The sequence below is a fragment of the Notolabrus celidotus genome, chromosome 18 (assembly GCF_009762535.1).
Source record: "Notolabrus celidotus isolate fNotCel1 chromosome 18, fNotCel1.pri, whole genome shotgun sequence".
In the NCBI taxonomy this organism is placed as follows: Eukaryota; Metazoa; Chordata; class Actinopteri; order Labriformes; family Labridae; genus Notolabrus; species Notolabrus celidotus.
In genome coordinates this window covers 15,677,000-15,698,678 of record NC_048289.1, presented here as the reverse complement: position 1 = coordinate 15,698,678, position 21,679 = coordinate 15,677,000, and the positions used below count along the sequence as shown (strand labels likewise).

General features: G+C 40.3%; 2 protein-coding genes across 9 annotated transcripts; one reads left to right on the top strand and one right to left on the bottom strand.

Annotated features, from left to right (window-relative positions):
* The first annotated feature begins 1,631 nt into the window (after nucleotides 1-1,631).
* Nucleotides 1,632-5,764, top strand: pagr1 (PAXIP1 associated glutamate-rich protein 1). Of its 7 annotated transcripts, none has more exons than XM_034707929.1 (5): nucleotides 1,632-1,917; nucleotides 2,193-2,378; nucleotides 4,781-5,114; nucleotides 5,199-5,287; nucleotides 5,378-5,764. In XM_034707929.1, exons 2-5 carry the CDS (start codon nucleotides 2,210-2,212, stop codon nucleotides 5,611-5,613), a joined length of 828 nt encoding a protein of 275 aa, XP_034563820.1. In that variant the 5' UTR covers nucleotides 1,632-1,917; nucleotides 2,193-2,209; the 3' UTR covers nucleotides 5,614-5,764. The 7 variants fall into 7 exon arrangements, with proteins under 7 accessions (XP_034563820.1, XP_034563819.1, XP_034563817.1 ...); XM_034707928.1 differs by having other exon boundaries at nucleotides 1,633-1,897; XM_034707926.1 differs by having other exon boundaries at nucleotides 1,633-1,897; nucleotides 2,190-2,378.
* Nucleotides 5,765-6,470: 706 nt separating this feature from the next.
* Nucleotides 6,471-16,374, bottom strand: tlcd3bb (TLC domain containing 3Bb). 2 transcript variants are annotated; one of them, XM_034707917.1, is made up of 7 exons: nucleotides 15,894-16,374; nucleotides 14,401-14,601; nucleotides 14,071-14,154; nucleotides 12,039-12,264; nucleotides 10,918-11,013; nucleotides 8,636-8,745; nucleotides 6,471-8,481 (listed from the first exon to the last, which is right to left on the bottom strand). In XM_034707917.1, exons 2-7 carry the CDS (start codon nucleotides 14,523-14,525, stop codon nucleotides 8,214-8,216), a joined length of 909 nt encoding a protein of 302 aa, XP_034563808.1. In that variant the 5' UTR covers nucleotides 14,526-14,601; nucleotides 15,894-16,374; the 3' UTR covers nucleotides 6,471-8,213. The 2 variants fall into 2 exon arrangements, with proteins under 2 accessions (XP_034563808.1, XP_034563809.1); XM_034707918.1 differs by lacking the exon at nucleotides 15,894-16,374 and adding an exon at nucleotides 15,497-15,614.
* Between the last annotated feature and the right edge of the window lie 5,305 nt (nucleotides 16,375-21,679).

Here is a 21,679-nt window from a genome sequence, read left to right as displayed (position 1 = left end):
ACATGACAAAGGTAAGGAGAGCTAAAATGAGTTAAGTAAAATGCAATGATAAAAACCATGCAGAAATTCAAAAGTCAGTGATGAGTTAAGAAGTAAAAGCACATTTTAAAAAGTGTGTTTTTAAAAGAGATTTAAAAGAGGACAAGGATGTGACTTGTCTGATCTCCTCCGGCAGGTCATTCCAGAGTGACGGGGCCCTGACCGCAAAGGCCTGGTCACCTCTTGTTTTTAACTTCGCCCTTGGAAGTTCCAAGAGGGACCTGCCGGAGGATCTCAGGCAGCAGGTAGGGACATACATTTTAAGGCATTCGCTTAGGTACTCAAGGGCCAGTTCATTTATTGCTTTAAAAGTGAGTGTTAAAATCTTAAAATCAATTCTAAAACCCACAGGCAACCAGTGAAGAGAGGCTAAAACTGGTGTGATGTGTTCCCTTTTCTTGGTGTGTGTGAGGAGTCTGGCAGAGGCGGTTTGGACTAACTGAAGTTTTGAGAGGTTGTGTTTGCTTAGGCAGGTGTAGAGTGAGTTACAATAATCTTATCGGGAAGAGATGAATGCAAGGATGACAATTTATAGGTTATGGTTTTTATATGCAGATTGCCCACGCTGCCTTCACGTGTCACCTGCGTGCCCCATGAGTCTTTTGTTCACACGTATTGTCTACACTTTGTTATTGTTTACATTGTTTTGATGTGGATTTGAGTCAAGGAGCTGAGCTCCTGTTTGTAAAGTAGTTCAGGTGTAGAAAAACCAGGTGGGGTAGTACAATTTTGCACTCACATTTTTATAATGTCCTAATTTTTATTCTAGTTGTATTTATATTTTTTAAACACATATATTATTATTTATTATTATTCTATTTTTGTGTTGAACATTTTACAGTAAAGTTGTTGTTTTTTTATACTTTATTTTTGTAAACAGGCATAGTTAGACAGCACAGCTCAGTGAAACAGAAACAGTAGGTCATCGATACATCTTTGTTATAATAGTCACATAATAATACACAGTCCATTTATTCCAGTAATGCGAACATTTTTCTGCTCTAAGGTCTAGTGAGTAGGTCATTCTTTCCATATTTTCAATACTAGACACAATTTCTATCCATTCAGTATCTGTTGGAGGATTGGGTTGCAGACACTTTTATGTCATAGCCTTTTTACTGGCTGCTAATAAAGTAAAGTTGTTTTGCATGGAAGTTATCTGTAGCCTGCGTAGTTTTTGAAGTGCAACAAAGTTCTTTAGGTGAGGGAAAATTCCAAATAGTGATCTCACTGTCGAAGCACGGGGATATGGCACCATCTTATGAAATTTTTACAATGCCAAATGAAATTATAATCAATATTTCAGAATAATTCCCACCAATAGAGTATATATATATATATATATATATTGGTGGGATGTGTAAGTTTGAATTATTCTGATCCTAATCTTATCTCATAGCTGCCACCAGTGATTGTTTCCTTGATAAAAACGAGTTACCCCTGGTTGACTTCTAAAAAATAAATAAATATAACAATGAGCCAAAGAGCCAATCTTTTGAACGGCTCTATGTAGGGAACGGCTCCTCAAGATTCGGTTCCCTTCAAAGAGCCGAAAGTCCCATCTCTAGCAGGAAGTCATACCAGAAGTAGATCTCTATACCGACGTGTATCCGCGTTCAGTTCTCCTCTCCTCCGATGGTCCATCCATATGATGAGAGATCAGCGACAACGCGGGGTTTAGAGGAACCAAGCAGATCGTCACACTGTTCTTGAAGCCAAAATGGCGCTATGTTTATATACATGGTGGTACATTATCCCTAGCAAGTCTCATGAAGACCTTTGGTGACTTTACACACTGGAAAAGATAACTTTGATATTAAGCGACATTAGCAGTGATCCACGACCAGCCGTGCATTTGGTAATGACAATTTAAGGAAGGTATTTTATCCAGTTGTAGTTTGCTGTTCACGGTCCTACGTTTGCTAGCTACTCATGTCAGATTACGTTTTTATTTTATCCCGTTTGTGTTGTGGCATTGATGACTTCTTAACTTTCAGCTAGTTAACAGCTATCGCTTTGCTGCATGTTATCGTTTGCTTTCTCCAAGTTCGCGTCTGCAGTTTCTTTTAGTAGTTATGAGATGTATTTTTTGTAATGCTTCTGTTATGCAGATCTGTGGCAGTAAAGTTCATAACCTCCACCTCCACCAGCAGCAGCAGAAGCAGGAAGGATGCAGGCAGAGGCCAAGGACTCCTCGCTGGCGGAGGGCGTAGAGGCTCTGGGTGTGAAGGACACAGACAAACCTGCAGCAAGCAAAGAGGAGGAGAGCAACACAGAGCAACAGGACACAGAGATGACTGCTGCTGCAGAGGAGGACACTACTAACAAGGATGATAAAGGTTAGTTTAAAAAACTGAGATCATAAGACAGAGAGGAGGAACTGTAGTGTTGCACCTCTTTAAGGCAAAGTTTTTCATTTAAGAAAAATGACATTGCACAGACTCTGAATGAGCTGTGAGGTGTACTGAAATCAGCTGTGACAAAAAATAAGCAAGTATTGATCAATGTAGTGACAATGGGCCTCATTCACTAACCATGTGTATGCACGAAAGGCATTTTCGACCGTAGGAACTTTACCCGTGAACTAGGGACTTTACCCTTGAACTATGTGCGTTTCGACTGGAGGAACCAGGGTCTTAATTTGGTTCAGGGGTAGATAATCTCTCCCCTGAAAAGCCCATGCTTGGAGGGTAGTACTTTTCAAAGGTCCTGGGACTTTCGGTTGAACGTAACAGTGTTTGTGGAGTTTACACAGTTGTTTAAACACAGAGGGAGTTCCTGGGAATGCATACTAGTTTACTTTTTTAATAAGATTTCGAAATATTATTTAATTTTTTTTTTTTCTCCATACGTCACTGGCCTGATTTGCACGATCTACCCGGGACTTCAGCCCACAGTTGAAACGCAGACTAAAATGGGGACACAGGAGCCTTTTAGTTCCGGGGAAAGTAGTTCTTGGGGCTAAAATACCCCGGAACTCTTGGTCGAAATGCACCTTAATATGTGCTTAAACTGTGCATACGAACGTTTGAAGCACAAATCTGGGATTCATCAATATATTATTACTTGAATTTATTCTTACACTGCCAGAAAAAAATGTGTGCAAGATAACTCTGGCGTGCTGTCTTCATTAAATTAAATGAATAACCGTTGGGCAACGATTGAAAATCATTTCTTTCACCCTCATTTTGGGAACATTGATCCTGATGTGGAGGTGTCTCCAATAATCGCAGGCATTCTTTCATCCTGAGCTGTCAGATCAGGTTGTCCTTGTCTTCTTCCAGTTTCCTTCCTTTTTTCAGTTCTGCTGGTCTTTTTTTTTGCATCCAATTTAACATCAAACCATTTTTTCATAACCTGAGCCACGGTGCAAACCTCAGGAGACACAGCAGTAACAGCCGCAGTAATTGAAACACTTGATTTTTTTTGTCATGGTGACTCCTGCTGATACGCTTTGGAAAAGTGTTGGTTCTCTTGCCTCAACCTCCGAAACAATCACCTCTTTTTCTGCCAGGGTGAAATTCTTTTGGTTTTTTTTCCTTTTGGGACCATCTTTAGCAACTTAGTTATTCTCCAACTCAGTGCTCTTGTCTTGATGCACCAAACAGACGTCCTTATATGGATGAATTGGGGCGTGGTAGTATGCTGATTGCAGGTTGCGGTCACACGCCTGTCAATTTAGAATTATTATGATTCACTAATATACGCAAGGTGGTCAGAACAAAATTGGCTAGTTCGCACATGACATGAATCCAATGGTGATTTTGCATACGCACTTAATTTATGTGCAGAGTAAGAACATTTCTATGCATTTATTAGTGAATGAGGCCCAATGAGAGGAAATTGGATAATTGAAAATGAATAATTTCATCGTGTATTTATACATTTATGTCATTTGATGCTTATAAAGTGTGCACCTCCACACAAGAGGCATGGGGGCAGGACCTTAAAACAACTTTTACAGCCCCAGAGTGGGCCTCTATATGGAGATCTGGCATTCACTCTTCCAAATGTGTTAAATACAAGATTATTCAATACAAGATTTAATGCAGAGCCTATGTTACACCAGTAATACTCTCGAAGATGTCTGACAATGCCTCTGCTTTATGTTGGTTTAACTGTGGCCATCGTGGCTCATTACTACATTTGCTGTGGGAGTGTCCTGCTGTTAAGTCTTTGTGGTCAGTAGTGCATGCCGTCATGACAGGATTTTTGCATACTGTTCTTCCCTTCTCCCCTTCTATTTGCATTGTGGGCTATAAGCCCCAGACTAAAACTAGCCCTATCTGTCACACACCTGTGGGCCCTCGGGTGCCTTTCGGTTAAAAGGTTGATTCTTCTTAACTGGAAGGAGCGAAAGCCAGTATGCTTCATGAAGGACTCATGGCTGGAAGATTACCTTGACCTGCTAAATATGGAGAGAGCTGCTGGTCTCTTAAAATACTTTGACCGAGGTCTGAGTGGGTTCTGGGACATTGTCAGGAGAGGTCTGGGTTAAGAGCTTTGTACTGTATTTATCTGTGTTCATGGTCCTCTGCAAAGAGACTCTTCTGTATCTCTTCTATCAAGTGCAATTTATTGGTTTTGATTAAGAAAAACAAAGAACACAACCTAGATATACAATATAATTTTGTATGATGGATCTCAAAATAAGGAATCATTGTAAATCCTATAACAGATTTTCAAATCACTCACAGGTTTGTCAAAACTGATTTTATTCTTAATTGTGTTGCCTTTACAGATGGTGAAATGGACATAGCACAAGCTGAGGAGCACAAAGATGAAGCTCAGGCAGACACAGGAGTGGAAGGTGACGAGGGAAAAACGGCAGCAGTGACGGATGGTGAATGGGAAATTGCATATAGCGACGAAGAAATGGAGGACTCAACAAACTGGATGCCCCCTCCTGCTGAGATCAAAAGACTGTATGATCTCCTTGCAAAAGGGGAACTGCTGGAATTGAACTTTGAGCCCCTTCCCAGGAGGCCCCCTACACCTGAGCGCACCCCGTCCCCTGAGAGAGATGATGAGGAGGCAGCAGCAAAGGAGAGGGAGAGGGAGGAGAGAGATCTCAAGTCAGTATTAGTTCTTTGTTGGTGTGGTGCTTGTTTGTTTACAGTTGGTGTGTATTTGAAGCCTCGTGACTTTTTATTTCCCAGGCCTCCAACGCCAACTGAGTTTGACTTTGATGAAAAGGAGACCCAAGCAACTCCGAAAAATTCCTTCATGAACAGACGCAGAACTCCAGGTTTGTTAGTCAACAACTTAACAAAAGGATCCTAGAAGTTATGGTTTGGTCTTTTCAGAAAAATCTGATTGTGTATGTATTTTCTCCCAGGATCCTCAGCACGCTCCTCAGTGAAAAGGGAAGCTCGCCTGGACAAGGTTCTGTCAGACATGCAGCGCCACCGTAAAATCGAGCAGCACATCATGCGGACGGGTCGGGATCTCTTCAAGACGGAGAAGAAACTGGAAGAGGCTTTGTCTCCTAACAGCCAGAAAGAGCGGGAGAAGGAGAGGGAACGAGACAGCAACCCAAACACCATCTTTTCCCCAAGACAGAGGAGATACTGAAGTATTAAAGGATGATCCAGGACTTTGTTCAGAGGCAATTGAGGCCAAGACCTTTCAGAGGTGTTCTCAAAACTTGAATTTTTTTATGTAACGAGTTTTATATGTTTTTTATGTGTGTTTTGTATATTGGCAATAAACATTTTAAATCCTGGACAGCTTTAACTGATCTCTTTATCAGTGTGAGAGATGTGTTAGAAATCCTCTGTTGACTCATAAAAAAAACATAATTTAAATAAATAAATAAATAAATAAATAAATAAATAATTGGGGGCTGCACGGTGGTGCAGTGGGTAGTGCTGTTGCCTCACAGCTAGAAGGTTTCTGGTTCGAGTTCCCGGCCGGGCAGGTGCCTTTCTGTGTGGCGTTTGCATGTTCTCCCCATGCATGCATGGGTTCTCTCTGGGTACTCCGGCTTCCTCCCACAATCCAAAAACGTGGTCACCAGGTTGATCGATCACTCTAAATTCCCCGTAGGTGTGTGTGTGTGTTATGCATGAATGGTTGTCTGCCTCTCTGTGTTAGCCCTGTGATTGGCTGGCAACCAGTCCAGGGTGTACCCTGCCTTCTGCCCGAAGTCAGCTAGGATAGGCTCCAGCCCCCCGTGACCCCTAACAGGATAAGTGGTCAAGATAATGGATGGATGGATGGACTCATAAAATTGTTATTTTGGTACACAAAGATCTGTCCACTTTCAAATGCTTTGAATGTTACATTGCACAAAGTAGTGGGTCTGGTGCCATCTAGTGGCTTACTTTTACCAAACGATACAGCTGTGAATTCAAATTGTAGCTTGGTGTATTTGAAGTTTGTGTTTTCAACACAAACAAAGGTATAAGAAATAAACACTCGAGGCAGGCTCAGGACAGAGAAGTATATTTTAGCTAAGTTTCGAGTAACAATACAGCCTTCACATAAGGCTCAGAAGCATATAGTATAATATGTATGCATAAATATGCATTCAAAACCACAAACCAAATAAATAAATAAATAAATACTTACAAATAAATAACAAGCATTTTGTGGAATATACAGTACATCAGTTGAAATGTTTTAGTATTGTCAAGAAGCAGTACCTTATGAGTTCATGGAACAGGGGAATGGATACTCTGTGTTCAACATGCCCACAGTTGTCCAGATGGGTTTTTGGCACACGCTGCCCTGTCTTAATGGTTTCTGAGCTTTGATTTTTTTCTAGACCCATTACCAGGATAGTGAAGCTGCTTTAAACAAAACATAAAATTATAAAACTTAGTAGGTTTGTTCATAAAAGGTTCATAGAACCAGTGGCTCAAATGAAACGGCTCAACAAGCAAAGCAAACCATAAAAATGTAAAAGTCTAAAACGATTCATAGACTCAAGAATGGTTAAAAAAAAAAAAAAAGAATTGTAGAAACTATCATGGACACGTGTTGCATGTCAATCACAAGGGAATGCTTCCCTAGATTGTTTTGTTTCCCTTTGAGTTCAGGAGGCCCCTAACAAAGCTAGAAACACTCCAAGCTCATGGATCCCTTAGTGAAGCCGATCAAATAATGGCAACATAAGCAATGAAATCAACAAAAAGACGTGTAAAGTGAGTGTTACTGTGCATCACTTTCCTGAATGCAAAATGCCAAAAAACCCTTAGTGATAGCAGTAAATGGAATGAAATTGTATCTACACTGAAACAATAAGCACTTCTGTAGGGTTTTACACTGAGCTGTAAAACTGAAATGTTTTTTTTAATGCTGAAATGTGGATGAAAAAGTTGCGCTGCAGAAACAAGACAAAAACTCAAAATTTAAAAAAAATCAACAAAGACCTAATACTGACGTGGAAATGAGGACAATTTTACATCAGCTATGTACACCCATCACATTAGTCTGTCTGAGGGAGCCTCTTCCTTCTCCTCCGAGGAAAAAATTAATTAAAATGTAAAGAAAGAGTGGAGAATGGGAGAAAAAGGGATAAGGCAGCAGTATACAGTCTTATGAGATTATCTCCCTTCTAAAAAGGTGAGTCAGTCTGCAGGTTGGTTACATTTTGTTAGAGTGACAGTGACTACATAGAGGATACAGATAATAAACACTAACAAGTCAAAATACTGCTTAGCCGCGTTTTTTTTCTTTTTTGAAGGTCTTCTTCATTACTAAACTGAATCAGGCCTTCCATCTACAGCAAATGTACTAACATACAATATAATACATTCCTATTTTCCTGCTCTTCCTGTACAGTGAGGCAGAGAGGACTGAATTTGATCTACATGAGGGAAATAGCCACCTATGCTTGCTATACATCCAGGCAAATTCCTCTCAGGTCAGTGCATGTTCCTATCCGTCACCGTGCCTGATGACATCTTTAAATACTGAGTGCGCTAACACTCCATGTGATTCCTTCAAACTGAGAAGCTGAAGTGCTTGAAGGCCAGCAAGCAAACATTTGGCATTTAGAGTTTGACTGCTGGCCGCAAAAACTTCGACGCTGTTTGAGGCCATTGTCTGTAGCTTTCTTCATATTGCTACTTGTTTCAAGTCTCATTTTTCCCTCATAGCTTTCCTTCCTTTACATACTCATTGGTACATTCGCCTTCCTTCCCTCCCCCCCTCCCCCTCCACCCTTCTCAGTGGGTGGGCAGCTCGGACTCTGTGGAGCGTGCGCTGTAGCCATTGGCAGGCTGCTGCAGCGCACTGCTATCCGCCTGCCGATCCTTGGCTGCAGCTGTGCCGGAGCGCGGTCTCTGAGAGCGGGAGGAGCCTGTGAATAGTCGCAGGGCACCCCTACAAATGAGGGAGAACCAATAGAGCTGGGGGGCCATGAGCAGACCAGCACCCAGGTTGCAGTGCCACGGCACCGACAGGGGGACCATGTGGAAGGGAATGGACGCGTACCTGAATCCAAAAAGGAAGAGACACACAAGGTTAAAGGACACTTCATCAGTCTTATTTTGAAAATCCATGAAGATAGAGATCATGTGCAAGTTGCCGACCCAAGCTCAGCGAGACAGCAGAACATGAGAAAAACAGAGATGAAAGACAGACATACCTTCCATAGACGTAGTAGAGGTAAGGGAAGAGGAGGACTCGACAGATGAAAAAAGTGATCAGCATAAGAGCCCCATTCACTTTGTGCAGGAGAGTGTGTTGCTGTTTGTACTGAGAGTGGAAAAAAAAACAGAGGGAGAGGTCCAGATTGAGGGAGGAAGAAAAGCAAGCAGTATAGTTTGGTGAGAGCTGACGGAGTAATCTTGCCTAACATTGTTATATTGTATACTAACATGGTTATGTTCGTTATAATATCTGCATGGACTGACTGAGTGACTGACTGCTGACGAAGAGCACAATATGTCATGCAGCTGGTTGAGACCCTGATGTTTGGCCCTCTTTTTTTTTCCCTTTAATTTTGATCTTCAACAGTCAACCTGCTTTGGTGAGATAACACCGACAACATGCCTGAACACATTTCTCTAAAAAGGTTTACTTCATTCCAAATCTTAAAGCCTGGTTTATACTTCTGTGTCAAATCAACGCCATAGTGTACACTGTAGATCTGCGTAGCGCCTTTTTCGACGCAGAATCCTTCACATGTAGCCTAACCACAAGTCATGTTATTGTTCTCCTCAGTATTCTTACATATTATCATTGCTGTGTGCTAAACGGCAACATGTTTCAGGCCACACTGCCCTCAAGCGCTTTGGCAGAGTACTGGAGAGGGACGCACAAGTAGGGCTGGGCGATAATTCGATACCGATAATTATCGTGATATAATTTTTCTTGATATAAATACAAAGCATTTTCAATAAAAATCTATATAAATAAACATGTAATTACATCCTCCGGCCACTTATAATGGAGGGGGCGCTAATGAGCCTTAAACGCTAGTTGCTGCGGAAAATTTCACAGAAGAAGAAGAAGACATTGAACAGCCAATCATGTCGCAGAGTGAGAGGTAGGCAGGGCTTAGAGACGTATGGAGCTGAATGTAAACACAGCTGAGGCAGGGACAGTGAGTGGTTAGTCTGACACTGTGTCAACTCTGCTTTAACTATTAACATAATACACTTCATTAAATAAACTTTCAGGATGTGAGTAAAGGAAGACCACAGAGACAACTTCTGCCGTGCATTTCTAACACGTTTAATGTCCACCGTGACGTAACACAACGGAGCACCGAACGACAGTGATGCATTCACTGCACTGTGGGAAAAAATATCACTCTGCCTGTAACCCCCATCATAAAGGGGAGAGCACAACTCTGAACAGTACTCTACTAAACTGATACACAGTACACAATTTGAAATATATTTGTTGTAAATGTGAATCAAATTATGGAAATAACCTCAATCTGAGAAAAATAACAATCTACAAACTAAAACTTCACAAAAATCTAATTTTACACAAAAGACCTGCTTCATGTTAGCACCATCAGAAATTATGGATTCAAGAAGTTCATCAGAAAACTAAATCCAGATACAAACTAACAAACTGTTTCTTCAACTTTCACTCAGGACTAAAAATCTGCCTTTAAATTTAAATGACATAATGATTTGATATTTATCGTGATAATTATCGATATCGACTGATATGAAATATTTTATTGTGATAACATAATTTTCCGTATCGCCCAGCCCTACGCACAAGTATGTGGTGCTCACGTCCGCGTCGGCCACTCCTGCATAGAGTCAACGCAGAAGTATAAACCAGGCTTTAGTCTCATTCCTTTCACTTACATGGTATCTCTTTAATAAATATTGCTTTTGTTGTACATTCATTGTTTTCTATTCTACAGGTATAAGAGGCAACAGCTATTAGCCCACTGTTTATCAAACGACCACATGCACTGTTGTCAGGGACAGGCGGGGCAGGGTGCTGAGTGATAGAGGGTGGGAGGACAAGCTGATATTGTATCTGCAGAATATCCCGTCTAAATACTAGGGGCTATATTGAGAGACTAACAGCTGTGGGAGCCTCAAACAGGGGGACAAGCAGAAAGCAACAGAGGGACAACCTTACCCCCAACACTGACACACTGAACACAACACCCACACGAGCCTACAACAAATACTGAGGGAGGGTGCACCTTCTAGTTTTCAAGCAAACTTTGTTACCAATTTAATGAGTGGTGTTTCTGACAGCGCTGCTGTGAGACACAGCTGATGGGCATGAACAAGCTGCATGCTGGGAGTGACTGGAAAATCTTTCCCATTGAGTGAAAAGGTGAGGGGATGAAAAAAAGAAGTGAAGAGTGCAGGACAACTTCAGTGTGACAGATGCACATGCAGCGATGCACTCCAATCGTCTGATGTGATGCTGAATGGAGAGACTCACCTGGATGAGTATTTTTCCTAAGCAGACGGATGGGGTGCTGAGTTCCGCCATGAACATTATACCCTGGAAATAATCTCCCTTTCCTTGTCGCCAAAACTAAAGAGAGGAAAAGAAAATGAATTACAGCTTTGTTCCAACGTACATTAAAAAAAGTTTTAACATGAATTTTAATGAAAAACGAGTGAGTTATCCTCATTGAACCATGATCTGTGAGTATTAAAAAACACCAATGAACTAAATCTCGATTTAAATGGTTAGTAATGGAGTAAAAAATTAGATTTAAAAATGTGTATTGAGATTTTTTGGGGTTCTGACACTTTTGGATAATTGAATATGCCCCGGGTCAAATTGACCCAGGAACATTGTTGCTGTTCCAGAGAAACGAACATAACAGGAGGGTTAAACAGGTTATTTTTAAATACAGCTGAGATTAAATACCACTTCTAATCCATGGCACACACATGGCTGATGATCAGATAAATCTGTCAACAAGAACTGCAACTGTTGGTTAAATAATAAGAAACATGGGCATTCATTTAGATAACATTTAGCTAATCATTACAGTTATTTAATAAATATTACAAGTTTTAAACTCCTGAGAGGAATTTTGGTTCCTGTCAAATTTGGTGCCTCCCTATGGGCAAAGATGTACCTCTCATTACTTTGCTGATTCTTGTCCTCTGCATGCAAAAGTAGTGTTTTCTAACAAAAAATGTCATCCTGTTTCCTTTTAACAGTCAAATGTTATTAATTGCAAATGTAATTATAGCTATCACTCTCACAAAAATATAATAAAAAAAAATAAAAAACCAATGTATTTGTCTCAACCTGTAGCAACTCATTATTTAAGTGGACTACATACACAGGAGTGTTATTAATACTCTATCCCCTCCAGAGATGTTTAAACAAAGAGACAACCATTAAGCTTACTTTGATCCTGCACATTTCAAATTATCTAGATATTTTTAAGAGATAGAAACATTTAAAATAAAAGGGACTAACTTCCCTAAAAATCAAAGTCTCTTAAAAGTTGAAGGGAACTACAAAAGAGCGGTAGTTTTATTTTGATAATCTGGGCTTGAAATCTCAGCCCCACAGAGAGAGCAGCGAGTGAAAGTTACCACAGAGACGGGGAAGCAGACAGTGACCATGACAACATGGTGCAGCACCATGAGGAACTCGCGACGCAAGTAGCTGGTCAGTGCCGAGCTCATATGTTGGGGTGCTGCAGAGGCCTCCTCGTGCCCTTTGACCCGTAGCTTGTACCAGTAGCACATGAACATCGCGTAGATGTCATAGACGAAGTAAGGAACAGCAAACATGATGTAAGTGCTAGTCAGCCAATGCCTGGGTAGAGGAGAGAGGAGAACAAATAGACACCAATCAGCTGAACAGCATGGTTAAAAACTCTCAGACTTCTTACCAGCAAGAACACAACTTCTCTAACATGTCTGCTAGGAGTGGGTGATATGATCTAAAATTCATATCACAGTATTCTCTTTTTGTTTAAGTTTTTTCCGGTAACAGTATTATACCACAGTGTTACAAAATAAAGCACAAAAATGCATGTTCACTCACTAAGACTCACTAAGTTCCCCCTTCAAACAAGCCTCAACTCATGTCTGTCCTCGAGACCAGAAAAAGGTGATCTTGTAATCCAGTGTGTTCAGTTCTCGTTAAGTTATATCACCTAAATGAGGTAATCTGAATTTTGGTTTCTCTCCTGCTTCCCTGTTTGTATTTTCATACATCGACTTTATTTTACTCTTTGAGTTGGTTTATGTTACTGCTGAAAACATGGCGTTCACTCACATGGCTGTTTCAGAATACATGTATTTCGGTAACATAACAGAATGTTAATATGAAGAATGTGTTTATTATTGAATTAACTGAGGAGCAATGATAAGAGGCCATTGTCAGGAGTAACAGTATTCATAGCTGTTCCCATAGGCGTTTCTAGACGATTTTTGGGGGTGCTGAAGCACCTCTAGATTGAATCCCAGCCCCCCTAAAATTTGAGAGATTTTTTTTTCACTGTACGTCCTTTTTAACAAGCTAGAAAAGTTTCAAAACCATACAGTACCTGGCTGAAACGTAATATTTTAACAACAAAAATACAGCAGCTCCACCGCGTTTTACATGTGCATTGCATTTCAAATGATAGTCCATGGTCCAGGTATTTTTGGTACTCACTATGGGGGGCTGGTTTACTCCATAAACATACATACTGTTTATGTATATGTTGAGGAGCTGCTGTATCAAAATGAGTTGTCTTTCCCAAGAAATTAGTGTTACCATATATTTCTTTTCTGAATCCAATCCATTTCTCTTTTGCTGTGGTTCAGCATTTAAATAACCTTTATCAAATTTGATGGTTTAGTCACAGACTTTCCCAAAAAGTGTTGTACTTTTCTTTCACAAATGTGGGAATGAAATTGCATTAAAATGTACAAAACAGTGAAATTTATCTTGCCCGGCTCAGCACCCCTAAACATCTGATCCTAGAATCGTCCCTGGCTGTTCCTTTGACCACGAGTCACAGCCACAGCTGACTTATTTTAATCATTTTGAACGCCAATTGAAACTCAATTTCAAGCAGGTAGACTGTATTAGCAGTGATCAATTCACCCACTTTGGCACAAAGAGGTGCCCGTGGTTAGCAAGGGTGGGTCCACTCTGAAGGTAAACCTGGATTCAACCTAAGCTATTGTTGGTCAAAAATCACTCTGTTATTCAACTTTCTATTACCCGCCACCATGGCTGCAATTGTGTAGAGGGAATTAGATTTCTGTCGTGTGCACACTGAAAGTAAAAAGTTGACGGTATAGCAAAATCTACGTCATGGCAGAACATACCTGTGACAGCACTGTAACCAGTACACCACCCACCCTACGTGTCTGTTTAGCCAATGATTAAATTAAATCTCCAGTGTGAAAGAAGGTTCAGCGACTACACTTAAAATAAGACTTACTTTTCTCCACCTCAATCCTGGAAAACATTATGAAACCCATCTCACCTGGTTCACATTTTGTGGCTGATGTATAACAAGAGTTCTAAACTCCTAAATGTGTCTCTGTGGTGAACCTTAGGTCCTTGGACATTACAAATCCTGATAATGTAAAATGCATTTTAATAGGAATTTTCTCAACTTACTGGTCCTCAATGACGTCCTCGCAGGAAGAAGCTATGATGTAGCCAGCTGAGGAAGCCATGACTGCCTGAATTGATGACACCAACCTGACAGCAGAATATGGCAAATAAACAACAAATAATGCACTGAGGAAGTGCCCACATGCTTTTATGCTGGAACAATACATCTAAAAGCACAGGGAAAAACACATTACTGCAGCTATAACAACCTTTCATTCCTGAGGCTTGTGGAAAACGAACTGGATGTAAGCTTAAGGCCAAAATAACTTATAGCACTCATTTCCTCACATATACAGAAAAACACCTTTAAACACATGTTTCAGATGATCTGACCTGGCAGATACAATGACTGCATCTCCTTCGCTCCACCTCAGTGCTGGGATCGTCTTCAGGCATTGTTTGGACAGAAGAAAAAGGCCTGGAAAGAACACAGACCCAGCAGCTAGGATGGTCAGCATGGTCCCTGGTGATCTGTCTGAGGTGAAAAGTTTGGTGGGCAATCTGGTCCTTAAGATCCGTCGTTCTTTTCCCTCTCTGAGAAGCACAAAACAATCAGTGAATCAAACAGTTCGTATTGATCTCTCTGACTTGTAGCTACCTACATATGTGCACATTTGGCTGCATTTACTATCATTATATACAAAGCAGACTATCAAAGTCCAACATATGTGGCAGTGCGCTACCTTATTGAAGGTCTTAACAGATGCACAATAAAGATAATAAGGGTACAAGAGGGGGGTTCAAAAGTCAGTCCAGGCTTGTAATATTGGGTAATGGACAGAGCATGGGAACTAAAAAGGGAGACTATATAAATGCTGAGGCAGAGCATTAGACAGTGGGCCCCTTTGTGCAGCATGCTGCCCTGTCCATCTGATGACATTGAACGCGTTATTCACATTAATTCCTGGGGCAACCATGTGCTAGTTCCATGCGTTTTAGCAGTTTGCTTTCACTACACTAGCTGACTCATTAAAAAGTTGGAAGTCCATTAGCAAAATACGCATTGCGCTATTTTGAAATTCTAAACGTCGAAACTATTGACATGGGCATGGGCTGCTGGAGCTTCACAGTTCATGACACCAACGTTAGCTAATGTTACCTGGTGCAAAAACAAATGACTGGTTGAGTTTGACAGGTAGCACACCAAACATCGGATATGAGACCGGCTTGGGGTTTGACCCACTGAGCTAAATAATCAAGGGTTAATAAATAACAGCTAGTCGTCGTTATTAATGACTGACTGCAAATCTTTGTCTTCTGGAAGCTCACATGTCAAATAAACTTAGTGTAAATTACAGACAGCAGATAGCTTTCCATTAAATAATATTTCACCTGCTACTTTGCAGAAAATTAAGAACAGATAAGATACAAATGTCGCAAATCAAGCAGCTTGTATTGCTTTGTAAGCATAAAACAATAACTAGGTCACCTGGAGTTAATGAACAGACAGTGTTAGCTCTACATGTCTCCTCTTAGAAAGCATGACCGATCGTCTGCACTGCTCGCCGGCTAACAATGACGCTAGCCATAGCTGTCAGCCGCCTCTGGATTAGTTAGCATCCATTTCCTTCTGATCACATTGAAATAAAGATAGTTAGCAAGAAGGTGACCCCTTACACAAGATAACTGATCACTGAATGCACATCTATCTACGTTTTGCCAGGCATTCTTTGTCACGTTATGCTCACGTTTAAGTGTTATGTTAGCTTGTTATTTGTTTGTAGCGGTTAGCACTTGCAGCCGCTAAGCTAGGTTACATATGCCTTGGCTAACTGGCTGAAAGACTGGAGTTATCACATGTGTTGAATAAATGAAACAGTATTTACACAGAGACTCTTTGCAGGGTCCGGTCAGCGGCCAGTCGAAACTCGTGTCCTCCTGCAGGCAGCGTTTAAGGTGAGAGATGTCCCGGGGGTCTCCGCCTCGATGATCCGCATGTTTATGTGGCCACTTCAATGTCTGAAGGGGAGCAGCAGCGAGCTAACGCTAGCTTGCAGTAAGTTAGATCGACATCTATGAGAGGGGCAGCTCGCTGAGAGCATTGATGAAACTAATCAGCGGGTTAAAACACGGGTAAGTAACTAGCGGGAACAATAACAGCACGATTTGATCCACTCCTCACAGTGACACTAGCTGCTGGCCCCGGTCGCTAAGTCATCTCATCTGTCTCCTCCTCACAGCAGAGCAGGGATGCCGCTGCCTCTCAGCCTCGCAGATGCAACGTTGACTCAACACTGTGGACTGCTGCGCCAGCTAGTTCCAACAGGTCCAGGCAGCAGCTCATGACATGACGAGAAATTTGCACCAGTCACTGCACTGCATTTTGTAAACTGTATTTTTTTTTGTTTGCTATGCAGAAAAACGTTGAATGGATATCTTTCAAGATGACTATCTATTCCAGCTGCATTCATAATTTCAAGTATCAAGGCTGGCCACTTAAAAAATAGCCAATATTTACCAACAAAAGGACTAGCATTGATGCATTTTAACCAGTGGTGGACAAAGTACATGTCTTCATTACTTAAGTCTAGATCCTCCTGGTCAAATATCTCTCCAATACAAGTGAAAGTTGCTCTGTCAAAATATTACTTGAGTGAAAGTACTGAAGTACTTGCTTTTAAAAATACATGTCAAGAATGCATGGGTGTACATTCTGCTATGTTTAGCAAGAAAACAATATTTCATATCTAAGAAGTATACCATGAAATGTAGTTACTAGCAGTGGTGGACAAAGTACACAGCTTCATTACTTAAGTCAAAGTATAGATCCTCCATGTCAGATATTACTCCAATACAAGTGAAAGTTGTTCAGTCAAGTTATTACTTCAGTTAAAGTACTGAAGTACTTGCTTTTAAAAATACTTAAGTATTCAAAGTACTTTTTAACATATCTCAAAATGTTGTATTTTTACAAAGCATGAGTGCAGTCAAAATTACATAGGAGTACATTCTGTTACATTATGCTTATTTAGAAACCATTTCTTGAAATCTCTAAAAACTATACCATGGAATAAAAACAGAAACTAAGTTACTCCAAGCACAGACAACTTAGTTTGAAATGTTCATCTGGAATGAAACAAATGTTACGTAGCTCAGCACGCTTTCTCAGGTTGGACAGTGAATGTTTGTATGTTTGGGCAGAGTGGGAAACAGGGAGAACATTTCAAACTATCCGTATCATTCTTCATTTCAAAAACCTCTAACACGGGCTGAAGATATGGACATGGGTGCTCAGGTGGAGAATTAGAGAATTATAGCCATCATTACCACCTCTAAATGAACTGCCTGATCTGAGTGTAATTTGCTCTGTGTTTGCTCCACATTCAACAGTGGAGACACACAGAACTACACAAACAAATTTTACTGTCTTTGGGATCAGAGTTCAGAAAAGAGAAGGAAATTCATGAGCTGACTTCAAAGCAAAAGTAGTGAGTAACTAGAGCATTGATATAAATGTAGTGGAGTAAAAAGTATAATAATTGTCTTCTGAATGTGGTGGAGTAAAAGTAATAAGTATCCCCAAAAAATAATACTCAAGTAAAGTACAGATACTCAAAAAATGTACTTAAGTACAGTACTCAAGTAAATGTACTCTGTTACTGTCCACCACTGACATTCTTCTACGTTATGTTTATCAAGAAAACATTATTTCATATCTAAAAAGTATACCAGGAAATATAGTTACTAGTTAAGTTACTACAAGCACAGACAAGTTTAAAATGTTCATCTGGAATAAAACAAGTGTGTTAGCTACAGACCTCCACATGCTTTCTCTATTGGTGATGTTTTGTAGGCTGTGATGAAGTTTGTGTAGTAAACAGATCGGAAATTTACGACAATACGAATCATCCTTCTCAGCCATAGCCATCAAAACGACGACTAAATGAACGAACTGATCTGAATAACATTTGCAATTGCACAAACTACATGCAAGTACCTGAACAGTTTACAGTCTTTGGGATCTGATTTCAGAAAAGGAAATTCATGAGCTGACTTCAAAGCAAAAGTAGTGAGTAACTAGAGCATTGATAGAAATGTAGTGGAGTCAAAAGTATGATATTTGTCTTCCAATGTAGTGGAGTAAAAGTAATAAGTATCCCCAAAAAATAATACTTAAATTCAGATACTCAAAAAATGTACTTAAGTAAAGTACTCAAGTAAATTGACTTTGTTACTGTCCACTACTGATTTTAACTAGAGAACATGCTAAATCTGATGAACAAGCCCTTAAATGCAAATGATGTCCGAGAGAGATAAGTGATTGATTTTAATAGATAACTAACATGACCTTTGAATGGATCAATATTTGCGTGTAAGTGATCAATCATCCACCCTTAACTGAATATAATCAGAGATGCTGAATATGTCTGAAGATTTTGAATACCTTGCAAACTTTGATATGCTGGAGACTTCAAGATTACAAACCAATCAATAAATCACTGTTCAGGCAATTGAATGATAACCCAGATAGGTCCTTTGAGTCTTAGACACAAAAGTGTGACAGTGGCTTCAAATGTACCTGCAACAGAGAAAAGTTGTAAGGGTACAGGAAGCAGTTTTGGTGTAAAAGTGATTTTCTTTTTTTATTGTTTAAAATGAAACATTGGCCAAAACAGAATATTTCCCTTTTACACAAATTGTGGTTATCTGCACCACATACCTTGTTCATATATTTTAGGTTGCTCAGAGCTTGTGGAGGGAGAGTTGAACCAGTACAGTACAAGACAGAAGTACCCAGAGTGTGAACATACATGCAAAATATTGTTGAAACATGAATGAATATATAACTTGAAAAATAAATCAACAAACAACCTTGAAAAAATGAGCAAGTTTATTGAAATGGATCAAATTTGAAGGGAGATAGACAGCATTAGTGGTACTCTGTATCAAAAGAACCCTCTAATAATGCATAAGAAACATTATATAGTGCCTTTAACTATTAACACTATCAGTCCGTGACACGTCCTCTAGGGAGGAGGCAGAGTCTGACAGCCCAGGGGAAGCTCCGTCTTTATCCTTGGCAGAGGTCGCTGTGGTGGTCAAAAAAGATCCTCAGTGGCAAGGTGCCAGGTGTGGATGAGATTCGCCCTGGGATGATGAAGTTTCTGGACATTGTTGGGTTGTCTTGGCTGACACCTTCTCAATGGTTGAGGTCCAGGACAGTGTCTGTGTAGCAGCAGACCATGGTGCTAGTTCCAATTTTTAAAAAGGGGGGTCCAGAGAGTGTGCTCCAACTACTGGGGTATCACACTACTTAGCCTCCCTGGAAAAGCTTATTCCAGGGTGCTGGAAAGGGACCCCCCTGACCATCTCTGCTTTTTGCAGATGATGCAGTTCTGTTGGTTTCTTCAGGCTGGGACATCTGCAGGCATTGGGGCAGCTTGCAGCTGAGTGTGAAGCAGCTGGGATGAGATTCAGCATCTCTAGGTCCAAGGCTATGGTTCAGTGAAATTGCTCTCGCTGGTTTGTGATGTCATTGCCCCAGGTGAAGAAGTTTGGATTGTGAGATTGTCAGGTGGATTGGAGGGCTGTGCCAGATAGTAATGGTGAAGAGGGAGTTGAATCGAAAGGTGAAGCTTTCGATTTACCAGTCAATCTATCTTCTGACCTTCACCTATGGTCATAAGCTGTGGGTAGTGACCACAAGAATGAGATCTTGGATAAAGCAGCAGAAATGAGTTTCCTCCAAAGGGTGGCTGGGCTCAGCCTTAGAGATATGGTGTAAAGTAGGAACTTGGAGTAGAGCTGTTGCTACTTTGCATTGAAAGGAGTAAGTTGAGGTGGTTCTGGCATTTGATGAGGATGCTTCCTGGATGCCTCCCTTAGAGGTGTTCCTGGCACGCTGGGAGGAGACCTCGGGGGTAGACCAAGAGCTTGCTGGAGGGATTATGTATCCCATCTTGCTGGGGAGAGAGATGTCTGGGTTGACTTAATGACTGCTGACCCCGCAACCTGATCCCTGATAAGCGGATGAGAACGGATGGATGGATGGATGGATGGATGGATGGATGGATGGATGGATGGATGGATGGACCATTAGTCTGCGTATGAATGGATAGCATTTTGAAGGAAATTCATCGAGGAGCACACTGAAAAAGTTGAGCCACTGAACAAACAGCTCTAGGGTTGAAATATGGGCACTCTTGTTGTCAGTGCACTGCAGACCTTTAAAACATATACTACAATTGAGAGCAGGATTTTTACCGTCAGTATGGAATGAGATTTCAAAGTAAAACGCAAAGAAAACCATCAGTAACAAGACTTCCATTTAATTATTAATATATTATAAAACCGCATATAAGGGGTAGGGGTCAGTAGAATGGCTAAACTGCTAGCTACCGGAAAACTCAGCCTCATTTTCCAATGTGAATTTTCATGGAAAAGACTTCTAATGCGGGTTTAAATCAAGCACAGTAAGATTCTTTGTTAGAAGTCCCTACTTGCACATGTACAGGACCAAATCAGCATAAAAGAAGATATTCCTTTTTGTCAACAGGGTGCACCTTAATCAATACAAACTGAAAGTTCATCCAAGGAGCTTTAAGGAGTTATATTTATATATATGAGTTAAAACTACTACTTTAAGCAAACTTAGCAATTTATGTCTCCCAGAACTATCACACAAAATCAGCAGTGAACATGTCAGAACCTGTTGTGCTTACATATACAGTGATGGTGCCAGTCATAATAGATTAAGGGCAGCAGAACAAGTTTGTCAAGAGAAACAGTGAGAGATCATCATGTATTACCACTATATGAATTTGCACTATTTTGGATCAAGTTTGAGGAGTGTGATTTGAAAAACTTAATTCATGTGATAAATTGGGAAAGAGGTCGCATGTGTAGCGTTTTTTCCACACTGGTATTCTGGAGTGTAGAAGAAGGAAAGAGTTATATTCATATCCTTCTCCCTGAAGCCAATAAATGTACTGATTGTCTTGTTTTTTTTTTTTACCTTTTTTCTCTTCTTGAATTATTGAGTTATTCATGATAAGTGCTGACAGTGTACAGACGCTCAAGAAGGCTCTTATAAGAAATTAAAAAAGGAACTCTTGAGGTAAAAATCAATTTTTTAATGTTTGCTGGGAAGCAATGTGGCTGTGCATGAGTTATATTTCTATTAAGTCACATAAACCAAGATTGCTCAGTTATCCATGGAAATATTTTCCACTGGCATCGTTAATATGTTTGCAGATGGATGTTTTTCACTTGCTGTTTACTGGGTCGGGTTTGCATCAGCTTTATAATTTGTTGGAGTAAATGTCCCTCTTTTAAATGTAAACAGATATTCTGTGGTACAAAAATTAACCACGAGTGAACATTAATTTAACCACGAACTTATCAAATGTAATAATAATGACTAAAACATTAGCTAATGGTGCAGCCTGCATTATTTCATGCATCAAATCATCATGAGTCATGCATTAATTATGAATCACTCAAGCATGTGTTGTTCACCCTTGTTATAAAGTGTTATCACTGGGGATGGCAAAATGGCTGAGGAACATTTTGCACAGCAGAACCCCGTTGTATGCCCAGAATAATGAAATCAACAAAGCAACAAAATGAGGAACAGATCAGCACACAAACACCCGTTTACTCTTTTTACTTT

Excerpts from the sequence above, each read along its gene's own strand:
- tlcd3bb (XM_034707917.1), bottom strand. The coding sequence starts at position 14,525 with ATGCTGACCATCCTAGCTGCTGGGTCTGTGTTCTTTCCAGGCCTTTTT. Across the intron at positions 12,265-14,070 it reads GAGGACGTCATTGAGGACCA|GCATTGGCTGACTAGCACTT; the intron begins GTAAGTTGAGAA and ends TCCTCTACCCAG. Across the intron at positions 8,482-8,635 it reads CTCTACTACGTCTATGGAAG|GTACGCGTCCATTCCCTTCC; the intron begins GTATGTCTGTCT and ends TTTTGGATTCAG.
- pagr1 (XM_034707929.1), top strand. The coding sequence starts at position 2,210 with ATGCAGGCAGAGGCCAAGGACTCCTCGCTGGCGGAGGGCGTAGAGGCT. Across the intron at positions 2,379-4,780 it reads TACTAACAAGGATGATAAAG|ATGGTGAAATGGACATAGCA; the intron begins GTTAGTTTAAAA and ends TTGCCTTTACAG. Across the intron at positions 5,115-5,198 it reads AGGGAGGAGAGAGATCTCAA|GCCTCCAACGCCAACTGAGT; the intron begins GTCAGTATTAGT and ends TTTATTTCCCAG.